Source organism: Callospermophilus lateralis, chromosome 4, assembly GCF_048772815.1.
Source record: "Callospermophilus lateralis isolate mCalLat2 chromosome 4, mCalLat2.hap1, whole genome shotgun sequence".
Lineage (NCBI taxonomy): Eukaryota > Metazoa > Chordata > Mammalia > Rodentia > Sciuridae > Callospermophilus > Callospermophilus lateralis.
In genome coordinates this window covers 151,489,864-151,504,530 of record NC_135308.1, presented here as the reverse complement: position 1 = coordinate 151,504,530, position 14,667 = coordinate 151,489,864, and the positions used below count along the sequence as shown (strand labels likewise).

At 44.1% G+C, this 14,667-nt stretch overlaps 1 protein-coding gene across 1 annotated transcript in view; it reads right to left on the bottom strand.

Annotated features, from left to right (window-relative positions):
- Positions 1 to 13,089, bottom strand: part of C4H12orf75 (chromosome 4 C12orf75 homolog) — a 41,694-nt gene extending 28,605 nt beyond the window's left edge. Inside the window, exons 1-2 of the mRNA XM_076853249.2 lie at positions 12,896 to 13,089; positions 991 to 1,015 (exon numbers count right to left, since the gene is read on the bottom strand). Coding sequence (XP_076709364.1) covers positions 991 to 1,015; positions 12,896 to 12,941 — 71 coding nt within the window. The 5' untranslated portion in view covers positions 12,942 to 13,089. The remainder of the gene's footprint in view (positions 1 to 990; positions 1,016 to 12,895) is intronic.
- Positions 13,090 to 14,667: the final 1,578 nt, after the last annotated feature.

Here is a 14,667-nt window from a genome sequence, read left to right as displayed (position 1 = left end):
CTCCACAGAGTGACCATAAACACTATTTAACAGGAAATTCCCATGATGTCCATGTCTAGATTATAGGTGAAAGGATATAGAGAAGGGCCATAACGGAAATCCTAAAAGGTTTCTATGCCCCCTAATTAATGTCCTGTGGTCTAAAGATCAGCTCAATAATGACTATGTTGAATTGTGTGTCTGTCCATCTTCTGTGGCTATAACAAAATACCTGAGGCCAGGCATTTATATCTATAAAGTATGAAAGTTTATTAGGTTCACAGAGCTGGAGGCCAGAAAGCTAAGAGCATGGTGCCAGCATCTTCTTGGCTTTTGGCAAGAACTTTCTTGCTGCATCATCACATGCCAGAGGGCATCACATTGAGATGGAGCACATGTGCTAGCTTGAGTCTCTTCCTCTTCTTAAAAGCCACTAATTCCAGCCTGGGGGCCTGACTCTCACAACCTCATCTAACCCTAATTATCCCAAAGCCCCCACCCCCAGTATCTTCAACATGTGAATCTGAGGATTAATTTTCTAACCCATAAACTTTCAGGAGACCCCCTATTCAAACCATAGTAAATAGTCACGTAGATTCACTCAAATTTCTAGTTTTCAACTTTAAAGCCATTTAACATGCCTAGCCCCAGTCTGTCCTCCCAACTCTAAGACCCTGCAGAGTCATGAGAGCTCTGTGCTTAATTCTCCTATAACTGCTTACTTTCAACTAAAAGAAGCCTCTGCACAAGTTGAGATGGAAACACAATTAACATCCTCTTTTCTTAAGATTCTGAGTTCAAGTGCCAGGACAAAAAAGGCTAAAATCAGGAGTCACAAATAATAGCATTCTTCAAGTAGCACTTGTAACCAAGTGATAATCTTAATGTGTGATAGCACAGAAAGAATTTTCATGTCTTTTCAGCCATACCTACAGATATCTAAAGGTCACAATCATGAAAAACAGCAGCTTCCGAAGAAAGAGAGCTTATGATATAATATTATGTACTTACACATCTTTAGCTGCTCCCGCAGGGCCTGGAGGAGGAAAAAAGACAGGTTGGTATTGGTACAACAGTACAGCTACAAACATGTGAAGCCCAATACCTAACTAGTAATACTCCAGAAGAGCTAAGAACATTTTTCAATCATTTTAAAAAGGAAAAGCACAAGAGAAGTACAAAATTCAATTCTTAAGTTTAGAATTTATTCTGCCCATTTTTAACAATCCCTATACATTACAAGGTGTGGGTTCCAAGAGGAATGTACAGGTCACCTAACCCATTCTCCCATTTTATAAATAAGGAAGCAGACAGAACCTGAGGAACATTTTCTTTTTGAAGCCACACCTTGGAAGCTGCGGTGCACACTGCGTTCTTGTAAGTCACACTGTACAGTTATCACAAAGGAAAAGCAAAGTCACAAGAAGAAATGGAGGTGACAGACTCCATGGATCAGGGCATCTCAAGGACACCCATCTCACTCCAAAGGAATCGCGTGCTTGTCTAACTCTGCTCCAGCTTGCTGCTAAACTCTCTCCTTTCTGCTTCCCACTCACGTGCCAAAAGCAGACCATTCCTTAGGACGCCATTCCCATCACTCACCACAGGCTCTCTGCTCACCCTCCCAGCACCTTTACCTGTAGGACACAGAACCTGATTCCAACACTTACCAGCCACGTGGCATCAAGCCTCCTTTACAACTCTCAAAACCTCAGTTCCCTCGAGTGGGTAAAAAGGTTATTCTCAAGGTTATTGTGAAGATTTTAAAAGATAAGGTGTATAAACAGCAAAGTCCGACACATAAAAATAGCACACCAAATTATTGTTAGCAATCACAGTTAACTTTTCAATTTCCATATCTATGAAATGAAAACTAAAACACTTCAGCACAAGTCACAGAAAATTAGAAATAAAGATGTGCTACACAGTAAGTACACAAGAAAGCAGGAAAAGTTATTTCCAAACTTGCAAGAACTATACTTCAGTGACATTAAGACCTGTAGTACTAATAGCTGGTCATAAAGATAATCAAGACTGTCTCAAATGCATTCTTTTAAGGCTTTCAGTAAACCTGAACTTTGCCATGAACACCCTTCTGTCTTTCCAGGAAGAGTAACATTTTTGTGAAACAATATCAGTAGAACTCCCAATATCAGTTGGGAACTTTGTGCTTTGGTATCCGAGACCTTTTAAACCAAAATTAGAAAATTAAAAAGAAAAAAAAAAACTGCCAACAGCAGAGTGTTTTGATAGAAAAAAATAAAGGATTAGCGCCACCATAAACCCATAAAAATGAACATTTTATTTCAGAGTCCAAACAGGCAGAAAAAGTCTAGAAAGAAAATAACACCCTGCTCTTGTTTTTATTTCTACTGAAAGGAGTGAGAATATCTGGGAGGGGAGCAGCAGAGGAGTCGGAAACTTCGAGATTCTGCACGTGGGTGATGAGGACGTGGGCCTGGAGTCCTGGGCTTGAATGCAGAGAGCCAGCACAATCCAGGGGGAGAGGAGCAGGCACGCGGGTCCCCACTGCAGCCTGGGGAGGCAGCAGGGGTGGGATGAGGACAGCACAGAATTGGAAGGCACATACCTGAGCAGGGTCTGAGACCTGCCTATCAGTCACTAAGTCATTCTGCTTCAGTGGCTGACGGGGACATGCAGGCCAGCAAAAGCAGCCAAGAAGGAAGAGCACAGCAACAAGCGAGAAGAGCGTTTATGAAGGGAAGTTGGAGCATGCTTTAATCAGCCATCAGGAGCCGCCATCCGCCTCACCTTGACCGCCAAGGACACCACAGGGCCTCTCCCTGCTGGGCTCACCATTTAGAAACCCAGCGGGCCCAAGAGAGACGCATGGTGTCTCCTCCAAAACAAAGTCAAGGGATTGTACTTTCTGTTCTAAAATGTCCCTCGCTCAAAAGGGCAGCATCTATTTAATAACAGCAGCAGTTATTAAACTGGGGCGAAGTCAGAAACACTCTAGCAGTACACACAAAGGATTGTAAAGGGCACTCCATTTTCAAAAAGGGATGAAATCTGCATCTCAGAAGCAAGGTAACACGGGGTTAATGACAAGCTTACAACCAGGCTAGGGAGACTATGACTCCCCAACATATAACTTCTTAGAGTTTAAAAAAAAAAAATTCAATAGATGGAAACCCTTGCCAAACTATCAGAGCACCTAAGTATATAAAATGTGAAGTATTAAGTCAATTTGCCCTGAAATAGCATGAACTCAAAAAATGATCAGAAACAGAAAAATTATTACTTTGCTGCAACATTTTAATCACATTTCACTTAATTATATAAATAATGAGATCAAGACTTGTACTTGAGATAATTTATGCAAAAATACTTTGACCAGAACTATTCATACAGTGACAAAATCCCATGTGGTTTAAAGTGTATTTGCAATTTATGTGATTTATCATTGATTAAGCAAATATTTACAGGGGTGCATCTACTTTCTGGGCCCTGGGTGGATTGTTCATCCCTGTTAATAACACTTCATTTCCCACCAAACTAGCTCTTTACTGTTTAAACAGAGGCTTGCAGGGTTAACATCATGGATCTTAGAAGAAATAGAGATGCAGGGATGGTAACAATTTTTCTTGTAGAAAAATAAAACACCAAGACACATAAAGAATCAGAACTTTTTTAAGTCAAAAGATTTAATTACCAGACTCTAAAACTGTATAAAGATAATCATAATTTTAAATGTCTTCTTTTAAAACAAATTAAGAGGGAGAAAGTTTGCTTTCAGAAAAGTATAACATGCAGCTCCAGGACCAAAACCTAATTGCAGGGCTGGGGGCATAACTCAGAGTAGAGCGCTTGCCTAGCATGCTCGGGGCCGTGGGTTTGAGCCCTAGCACCCCCAAAAGAAAAGAACTGTAAATACATTGGATGTCTAAGGAATAACATTTCCTTCTGAAATTACCTATTTCTTTAAAACTTAAACATCATTGGTTGCTCACAATATCACTTCATTTCATTGTGATCATGTTTATTACCCTTTATATACTTTAAAAGACCTTATTATTTTATCCATGAGCCTCAAATTCAAAAAGTCTCAGTTACTTCAAAATACGTAGCAAACTCAATTTGCTCCAGCATTCAAAAAACTTAATCTGATATTGGAACACCACAGAAGAGATTTGGTCTTTTTCCCTGGCTCTAGCATAGAGCTCCCGAAACCCTTGGAGTTTCCTACCTGATAAAGGTTGACAAGGGTGACTCTTGCCAAGCCCCTAGAGAGCCTCAGGATGGCAGCTGGACCCCAGAAAGACCAAGGCTTGATGAGAAGGTGGAACTTTGAGCCCCACTCCCAATCCTAGGGAGGAGAGGGGGCTGGAGAGAAGCTAATCCCGATGGCCCATGACTTCATCGATCGTGCCTATGTAAGGAAGCCTCTAGAAAAACCTCCAAAAAAGGACCCGCTTCAGTGAGCTGCCCAGTTGGTGAGCACCTCCACGGGCCAGGAGGGGACCAAAGCGCCTGTGCTCAGACACTTCCAGGCCTCGCCCTGTGACCTGTTTATTTGTGTCCTTTGTGACAGAATGTGTAAAACACCTTCCTGAGTTCTGTAATCCTCTCTGGCAAAGTACCAAACCTGAAGAGGGGGGTGTGGAACTCCCGAACTCGCAGCCACACTGACAAGTGTGGGTAACAGGAGGCCCCATACTTGTGAGTGGTGTTTGAAGTGAAAGCAGGCAGCCTAGTGGACAGTGCTTTGGCCCTGGAGTCCGCCATGAACCCTGGGCAGTCAGCATCAGACTAACTGCACTACAGGACGGCAACAGCTGGTGTCAGGAAGAAAGAAACTCTCATTTCTTCATGCTTCACATAAAAATGTAGGACCCTCACAGGAACTGACCAGCCTTGAAGTACACTGAGATTTAACCATGCTGTACTTCTGTCAGCAAGTATTCTTTACACTCCAGATCCAGAGTTTCTAACAGTATTTTCCTCTATGCTAATTTTGTGCATTCCTGAACAACTACAGAAAAGAACTTTCTGTATTAGTTTCCTGGGTTGCTATAACAAACCACCACAAACTGGGTGGCTTAAAACAGCAGGAATATAAGCCCTCACATGTCCCAAGGCCAGGAGCAATAAATCCAGGAGTCAGCCAGAATGTACCTCCTTAGCCACAGTCCCCGGGAGAAACTGAGGCCTGCCTCTCCCTGCTTCTGGGGCAGTGGGCACTGCTGGGCACTCCTTGGCCAGTGGCTGCATGGTCTCTGCTCTCTCTCCATCTTTACAGCACCTCCTCCTCTCTGTGTCTGTCTTCTCTTCAGTCTCTTATGAGGACACCTGATCACACAGTATCACCTTTTCATCTCAAAATACTCCACTTAATTACACTGGCAAAGACCCTCTATCCAAATAAGGTCACATTCACACACTCCAGGGCTGAGGGCATGGACGTATCTTCCCAGGGACCACTGTTCTATAGACTACTACTTCTTACCCTGTCATCTCCTTCCTTGAGAAAAAGAAATTCTATTGTGAAAAGAAACATGGCAAAATTAACATGGGAGGGGACCAAATTTAACACGACATATCATACATCCCAAAACACAAAATGTATTCCCAGCAAATGATTTAAGCAAGCCAGCTGCATGGCTGGGTAATTTTAAGTAGAGCTATACATCATCTTGGGTCCAATGGGCAGATGTTCCTTTGAGAGCTCATCAGTCTGCCTTGTAAGTTAAGAAGAGTGAGTCACACTGCCCAGAACGCCTTCGGTATCATCCTCATTCACACACTCACTAATGGGAGAAGTTCCTCACACAAGCCAAATTCTAAGAAAAATACTTTCTTTTCTGGTGGTGCCTCACTCATGCTGGGCAAACACTCTACCACTGACTACAGCTCCAGTCCCTTACTTCTTTTAAAAGAACACATGATTTTACATTTGAAAAAACAGACTACTACAGCAAACCTTTTTTGAAATATACTAGAAATATTCACTGGAAAATAAATTGCTAAATTATATGTTGTGATATTTCATTCTTCAAACTCAGTGGTGATGACTCATACATACACATATATACAGGCAGACATGCACCAAAAATAATGTACATCAGGAATTTATAAAAAAAAAAATACTCAAGATTTACAAATCACTCTTCTTAGAGCATAAAAAATAAGAAAAGGCTATGGTTCTTATGGGAAATAATAAGAACATGTAGGAATGTTCTACTCATTTTATAAAAGAAAAAGTCTCACTGACAACTGTATAAACACAACTACAGGAAAATAAACAAAATTCTCTTCAATTCTGACAGTTTTCTATGGGCGCCTTTGACCCATAATAGTTCTAAAACTATGTCATAGTCTCAGTTTGGCCAAAAGAAATGGAACAACACAGCTCATTAGTATACCCCGAGTGGTGTTTATTTTTAAGAATACAGATTTATAAGTCATTTTTTCAAATAATGGAAAAAACATTTCAGGTCAGTGTGTCCTAGAAATCAAAAACGCTGCCAATGACTATGGAAGCTCTTGCAGAAAATCTCTTTGTTTACAGGTTGTCTCTGCTGAGCAGTTCTATTTTAGGTAAATAAAAATTAAACATAAAGGCAGCCGGATAATGAGTACCCACGTAAGGTAACGTGCGGACCCTTGACTGCTATAATGTGACTGATGCCATGTCTATACTGAACTGCATCTAGGACACCTTTTGAACCATTCACACGGCTGCAACGTCCAGTCTGGGGAGCTGTAGCATGTGGGTAACACACAGAACCTCCTGAGTGTGTCACACGGTGATAATGCAGAGCGAGGCGTCCCCCCACCATGCATTTGTCATCATTTTCAACGTGGTACCTCCAAGAGCATGTTGGTCACCTGCCCCTCCCTACCTTGCCCCAGTGAGCAGCGACCTCCTCCTGGTCACCCAGGCTGTGATGGTTGAGCTCATTTTTACATCTCCCTCCTCCTCCAACACACACCCGCAGCCTGTCTGCCTGTGTCTCTGACTTCAAGGCCTCCCACCGGAGCAGGGCCCAGGGCTGGGGTCCAGGCCCTCAGCAGTCTGAGGAATCCAAACACAGCTTTTGGTTCCACCTCTTCTGTAGGCACACACCTTCAGCAGCTCACTCTCCTTCCACACCAGTCACAAATGTCTTTCCCTATACATTACAGAAAAAAAGGGACACAGGCTTCCCTACAATAATAGCACAGGAGTATCTGCACTGTGTGAGGCACTGTTCCAAGCAGCTGACATAGACGATCTCATTTAATCTTAGTAGGTTCTATTCTGTACTCCATTTTACAATTGAGGAAATTAAGGAACAGACAACTTAAGCAGTTACCCAAGGTCACAGAAGAATAGCAAGAACAGATCTCAAATTTAGACCTCCTGGCTCCAAAGCCCACTCTCAATTCTGAAATATACTGCCTCTCCAGCCTCCTTGCCCCCATCCCGAACATCTTTACTTCCTTCCCATTCCCAGCAACCACTATGAAGTACCAAAGCCAGCCAAGCCAGACTTCTCAGCAGAAAATGCACCAGTCCCACTGGGACTTCACAGAGCCCTAAAAACGCCTTCCAGCTAAGGACACAGCATGCAGGAGGCCTGGTTTGATTTCCAGCAAAACACACACACACACACACACACACACACACACACACACACACAGCAAGCCCTTCCTGATTCTCCTTGTCTAAATCCTACCTATTCTTCAAAGTCAAATCAAGTCCCACTTCTCCCAAGCGGTTTCCCTGCTGCTTAAGGTTTTACTTCATCCTCTCAATTCCTACATCAATGACAGTTACCTCTTAAGACGGAACTTCATTTTCTCTCGTTTCTCAGATATACTCATTCATTCAACAAATATTTTTTTTGAAAGCCAAGGAAAAATAAATTCCACTAAAAGCATGGCAATGAGTCTAGAGGCTGGGGGACCACTGTGAATAGCATGTGTGGGCTCACCTATGTGGGCCTGCGAGAGGGAGGGGACACATGAGATATGAAACAAAATGTCAGCTCCCAGCAAAAGGTAATTCAGAGAAAAGATAAGAGGGAGCTCAGCATATAAGGACAGAAAGGAAAATAGTGACCTTCCTTCTATTTCTTGGTGAGGGGAAGAGGGAGCAATACAAGATACAAATGACTTCTTTGATGGTATCAACAAAATTTTATATTATTTCCCCCATAAGGCATAGACCAATGCTAGGTACAGGTGCTTCATTCCAATACTACCAAACCATCTACAGATGTCAATCAAGGCTGAACCAATGTAGCTACATCAACAGAGAATATAATTATCTAGTAATTGAAGACCAGGAAATAACTAATCTAAATAACTGGACCCAAAAGGAATCTATTAACTCCCTGGGTACACTGATAAAGTAAGATAAATAATTGTTAAGCTCTAGTTCCTCTTCTTCCTCCTGCCCCTCTAATGCTCTATTGTTATATAAATAGCAGAAGAACCATTATAGAAACAATAAACTGCCCACAAAATTACAATCAGATAGTTGCCAATTACATACCTCTGGCAAAACCTACAACTAACCCATTCAACGAAATATTGCCAACTAAAATAACTCTCCTGCAGGCAATAATTATTCTGCATTATAAAAGGGTACTGGAGATAGCTGGAACCATTTGAATTTTCAAGGGGCCTTCTAGTCTACATGAAAAAGGATTTGGGTGGATATTACAAAGCTGTCTCTGTGGTTGTGTGAACACGACTGAGTGACCTGTTGTAATTCATGAGGTCAAAACGCAGAACTGCTCACTTTTCTGCCTTGTTAATGCGTAGCTCAAGGGAAAACAAGAAGATAGAGAGCATCTGATGGGACTGGGGAGAGGAGACACAAAAGCTGTATGCCTTATAGTAAATGTGACACATTAAATAGACTATTTAATCCAGCTGCGTCTCCACAGATCAAGGTCTAGGATCTAGACTAGACGATGCAGGAAAAATGTTCTGAGTCCTCACAAAATGGAAAATATAAGAAGCCACCCTACTTTATAGATCTAGGCTGGGAAAAGTCAAATCCCTACCTTGAAGAGAATGGTCATATTAAAATGGAGAGCTCTTGAGCACTCAAAAGGGTTCTTCCACTCCCTCATGGGCTAATAACTCACCTCCTCCTCCAGAAAGCCTTCTCTGATTATTGGTCATTCAACACCTTCTGGGCACCTGGAGGTTCAAGGTGTACTCTACTCTACATTGCTTTGCAATTGTTCCCATGTGCTTAATCTCTCTACCTAGACTGTCAGCTTGTCAACAGCAAATAAATTTGATTGCATTGTACAGTTGTTAGACAGGAGCTCAGGAACACCAAGATGGTGAAGGGAGGGTATAAGAAGAATGTCGCTGGAGGACAAAACAAAGAGACAAGTTATGTCCCTGTTTCCGATAAGTCCCATTACCATGACAACTCCCACCACTGAGGACTTATCACCATGACAACTCCTGCCACAGGTTCAGAATTTTAAAATGACCAGTGAGGGTAAAGTGGGCAGTATTCAAATTAGGTTTTCTAAAGTAACCAATGGGGGGGGGTATTTGGACAATATTCTAGTTAGGTTTCATAAGGTAACCAATGGGGCAAGTGGGGTAAGGTCTTCAATCAGGTCTGTATAGGGAAGAGGGCCTCACAACTCAGCAAGTAAGTCACTAATTTCCAGACACTGGGGCACTGAGCCTCTCTCTTGCTCAGCCCACTCTGCTCTACTTACCAGAATGCTACTTTCACCTTCACCTTCAATAAATCTGTACTTCCCCTTCAGTTGTGTATGTCTTGCTCAGTTCTTTATTCGGGACACCAAGGACCTGGACTCCAACTGGACACCCTGATGATAACAGTCATCCATTGCTGGCTGCCCCAACCCCTGCCCTAAAAGTTCCCAGCAGGGAGCTCTGCCCACAGGACTGGACCAGGCAGAAGTTTGCAGCTAGCAATCTCCCAGAGGGTCAATCTACCCTGAAGACCCATTTCACTTTCTTTATGTCATGGACCATTTTAACACACATCACTTTCTCCATTGATGTGGGCAATGAAATCAAGTTTACTCAAGCACATTACTGCAAATCAATCTATCATATTAACCAAGTTCACTAGCCAAAAGCAAAGTAAGGCAACTGTCTAGATAGCTCAGAGAAAGGAGAAACAAATATCTGGGTTTATCTGAATTGCTCAGAGGATAAAACAGGGCTTATAATGGCGACTTCTGGTTTGGGGACCACTACATAAAAGTGTTAATGCACAAATGTAGATTTGCCATTTTCTTACAGAAAAATATTCAAGGAAAGTCACTTCATCTTCAATATGATATATATATATATTTTTTTACTACAAAATGGCAGTTACCTTTTATACAGTGCTATTCCACATTATCTGATTCCAAGTTTCACATGAGCCCCATGAAGCAGGGCACACAGAATTATTCCCATTGCATACATGAAGGAACTGAAGCTCAGAAAAGCAAATTGAAATGCCCACAGGAAACAACCAGCATGGTGCCGATACCAAGAGGAAGCCTCCATCTGCAAGCTTCGAGCTCAGCACCCTTTCCACCACCTTTGTTTGCACTTTTTTCCTCCGTACAGCTTCCAAACTTTAGGACTCCTGGAAGATTTCTGAAGCTGTGCTCTGTAAGTACCTAGAGGACAGGGACAACATTGATTTACCACATTTCACAGCACTTGGGTTCAGGGCAACTTTGCAGATTGGTCAATAAACTGTCCGGTGTTGGTGTCAGAGCTCACGGTGTGGACAGAGTTAAGACTCTGCATTGTGGTGGACTCTTCTGACCCTTCTCTCTCTTATCTCGATGCATTTCCTTTCTGAAACTTAATTCCTACAATCAGCAGACAGAAAATAACAATGATCAAATCCCAAAGCCAGCCAAATGGACACACAGCAGGGAAATGCTTGGGAATGACTTCTCAAAGGCAGGAGCAGATCCTCTAAAGAGGTAAGGTAGCAACCCCCTGCTCACAATGCTTTCCTTCATGGTCTTCCGTCTGCCCTCACTATCTTGCTCTTCTCTGAACATAATGTGATTTTTAGCAAAGAGCAGGTTTAGAGGAGACAACAACATGGTTTTATATGCTTTGTCCTTCATAAACCAAAACAAGGCACTGCATAAAAATGTGCCCTTGGAGTAGTTTTTGTCAATAAGTATAACTCCCTTTACCTAATAAGGTACACTCTAATTACAAAAAAAGAAAAAGTCAATCAAACATTTGACTGAGAAATATTAAAATAAAATATTCAAATATCTTTAATGTTAACACTTCAGAGCTATCTTACCATACCTTACCATTATTCTGATTTTCATTTAGCAATGGAATTCCCCCATCTAACTCCAAACCTGACAAATAATTCATTAATAAAAAATAAAAGTGAATAAACTAAGCAACCTTTTAATGAAATCTGTCTCAAATCCTTCCTACACTTTATTTTTAGCATGGATAATTGTTCTCAACCTTTTTTACAGTAGGGTATACTTGAAGTGGATAGCATGGGGCCACAGGGCCTGGTAGGTTGAGAGACACAGTTCTCTGTGTGGGTGTGGCCTTGACACTGTTTCAGGTTTCCATATAGAGCTTTGAATCCTGTCCTTGCCACCATTAGCATAAGGCACTAACTAAATTAACCAGCTTCTCACTGTTACATGATTCTAAAAGATTTGCTCCCCAGTAGATCTCTGTATATCACAAGGATAGATTTTAATTTAAGATGGTAAAGATTACGTGTAACAGATAAACCTTTCAATGAAACACTACCTAGGCTCATTCAATCTCTAGGACTAGAATCCCACATATTTGAGCTCCTTCTCTTAAAAATGAATATTCCATGTATATGATCATCTAAAGCCAAAAAGGAAAAATAAACTTGGCCAATTAACTAAGCAGATTTCCACTCTTGCTCCTATCATGTGAATGCACAAATAAACTTTAAAATAAACAAGGCTTCAGGTGTAGGTTAAGGGAAGTGACAAGTCCAAGGTTACAAAGTCATTGACAGGGCATCCATGACCCCTAAGAAATACTGCAGTAACAGACTGCTGTTTGCATTTGCTGGTTAGGGCAGGATGTAGCGACTGACTGATCTCAAGTGGAGGAGCTAGGAGAGGAGTTCTCATCTAAAACGACACTAAAAGAGGTAGCAGGTACTACTTAAGACAGATCCAAACTATCTTAAATCGGGTGACACCAACTGGGTTAAAGGGAAGAGTTGAGTTTTAGAATCATCACTTGACGCAAAGCCTGGTCAGAATATAGACCTGCCTGCCAATCACCAAAATGAAGTGGTGTAAAACGAAGTTTCCATACGTGCTTAAAGGAAAAACGCCATCAAGAGAACTGCTGATACTGAAGCTCTGCCACACACATCCTGCTACTGCAGCTTCTCAGAGAAATCCTAACAGCAACCCAGTGGGGCATCAGCTGCACCGAAGCGGGATGCATTTCTGGAGCCCGGTTCTCAGCTCTCCTCCACCCCACCCGCACCCCATCCCAACCCACCCGTCCACCGGAAAGTCCTGACTCGCTCTGCGGCACTTTTCCAGGTGCCCGGTCCCGGATCCGAGGGGCTGGGGGGGCGAGGCCCGAAGGAGCGAGAGTGGGAGGTGGAGGGAGCCGACCGCGGGTCACATCAGGGAACCCTCGCCCCAGAAGGGTGTGAGCCCTGACCCCCGCAAGGGACCTCAGCCACCGTCCTCCCGCGCGCCCTCCGCGGCTCGCCCGCAGGCTCGCGCGGTCCAGGCGTGTCCGCCCCCGCGCCGGGCTTTGGTCTGTCCAGAAACCGGCGATCTGCTCGGGTCCCGAAAATGGGGACGGGTCGAAGGGCTGTGCACCCCCACCCCGGGTCTCCGCTCCGCTCCTTCCCGCCGCCTCGCCCCGGCCTCGCCCTCAGGACCCCGCCGCGCCCAGCCACCGCGCTCACCTCGGCCCGCGCCCGAGCTGGTAGCGGTGGAGTTCCCGCAGCCCATCGCGCCGCTGGCCCGGGAAGCCGCGCTCAGGAGCTCGCGGCCGCGGGTCCTGGGGGCGGAGACCAGACGGAGGGCGGCGCGCCCTGAGCTGGAAGCTGGCAAGCGCGCGGGAGCGGGGGACGCGCGGGGGATGCGCGGGGGACGCCCCTCCTGCCGCCGGGGGGCGCGGGAGGGCGGGGCGGAAATCGCCGGGCACCCCCGCCCCGCCCCGCCCCGCCGGGGGACCCCGCCGGACCCACCCGTCACCCCGGCAACCGAGGCTCCGGCCAATCCGCAGCCTCCTGCGCGCTCCTCGGCCGCTCATTGGTGGTTGTTAAGAGGGGGCGGGAGTTTAAAGTGGGTTCGGGGGCAGAGGGCGTGGCCGGCGCGGGCGGGGCGGCGAGGCGGGGGGTGCCCACCTGCACACCCTCCACTTCCTCTTTGCCTGCTGTTTTATTTCCTCACTTCCCCTCCCTGCCCCAGGATGTGGGGGGCAGAGGAAGTTGCGGGGAGCACCTGTGTTGAGCCTCGTGGATGCCCAGTGGAGGTGATTGACTCAATGATGTTCAGAACTGAAGCCCCAAACAAGACTCTCTCCTGCTTTAACCGAAAGCTAATGCAGCTCTATTCCCCCATCCATCGTTGCCAGGAGGAGAACAAGTTCTTTCCCAGGTTGGTCACATGAACATACTCCACTTTAAAAGAAGTGTTTGTCACGACTTCAGTGACCAGCGCCCTGAGTTGATGACAGAAGTGTGTTGGGCAAGTACTGTTGGAATCAGACAGTCTAGGTTACAAGCCCTGCCCTGCCCGCTGATACCTGCAGAAGGGTAAACCTGTAAAGCACCCAACATAGTGCCTGACCTTTAATGCCAGCTGTTATCCTCAGTCTTAAATCTATTAAGAGTAAATGCGAATACCTTGGAGGTGAGGACTAGGATATTTCAGTGTTCTTCCGGCTCATAACGTAGACTCAATAAATGGCTTGTGAAGGGAATTCAAGCCAAGAATTAAAGCTCCATTTTAAACTCAATATTTTAGAGAGCCTTGCCTGTGCCAAGTCCTTTGTTAAGTCCTGGGGCTAGAAATGTATGGGAAACACTCTCACCAGGAAGACAGGTTATGATGAGGACTTGGTTATCCTATCATTCAGGATACAGAGATAAGCCATCCTCCATTTGAAAATTAGGTATACATGGCCATGCACTGAGATGATATTAATTCTTGGACAAAGGTTTTTTGTGTTTTGTTTTGTTTTCAGTTAACTTCTAGAAATATTGCTTCTTTACCTTGACCTCAGCTGTCTTGATTCAAAGATCACCCCAATACAAGTCCACAATTGGAGGGTCCCCAAAAGAAATACTCTTGCTTATTTCTATGCTGTCTGATAATAGACTTTGGCCCTCCTACACCTGTAAGAAAGAGGAAAACAAATTCTGTCATCCAGAAACTGACTTGACCTAACTAGACCTTTGCATTCTTCTATTGAATATGGTTTCACAGAACATGATATCACACAAGGTCAATCTCTAATTGATGGAGTGAGATTAAAAAAAAAAAAAAAAACAAGACTCAGTAATGTTGTCTAAGCACTGACACAAAGAAAGTCACTATGCCAACCACAAGAACCCCCAACAACCCCATCCTGGAAATATGAATGCTGCTACTTTACCTATGATTATTTGTTTATTTTTACCAGTTTCCGTCTTTGTGCCTTGTAGATGAGATTTATTGAGATTATCCAAGA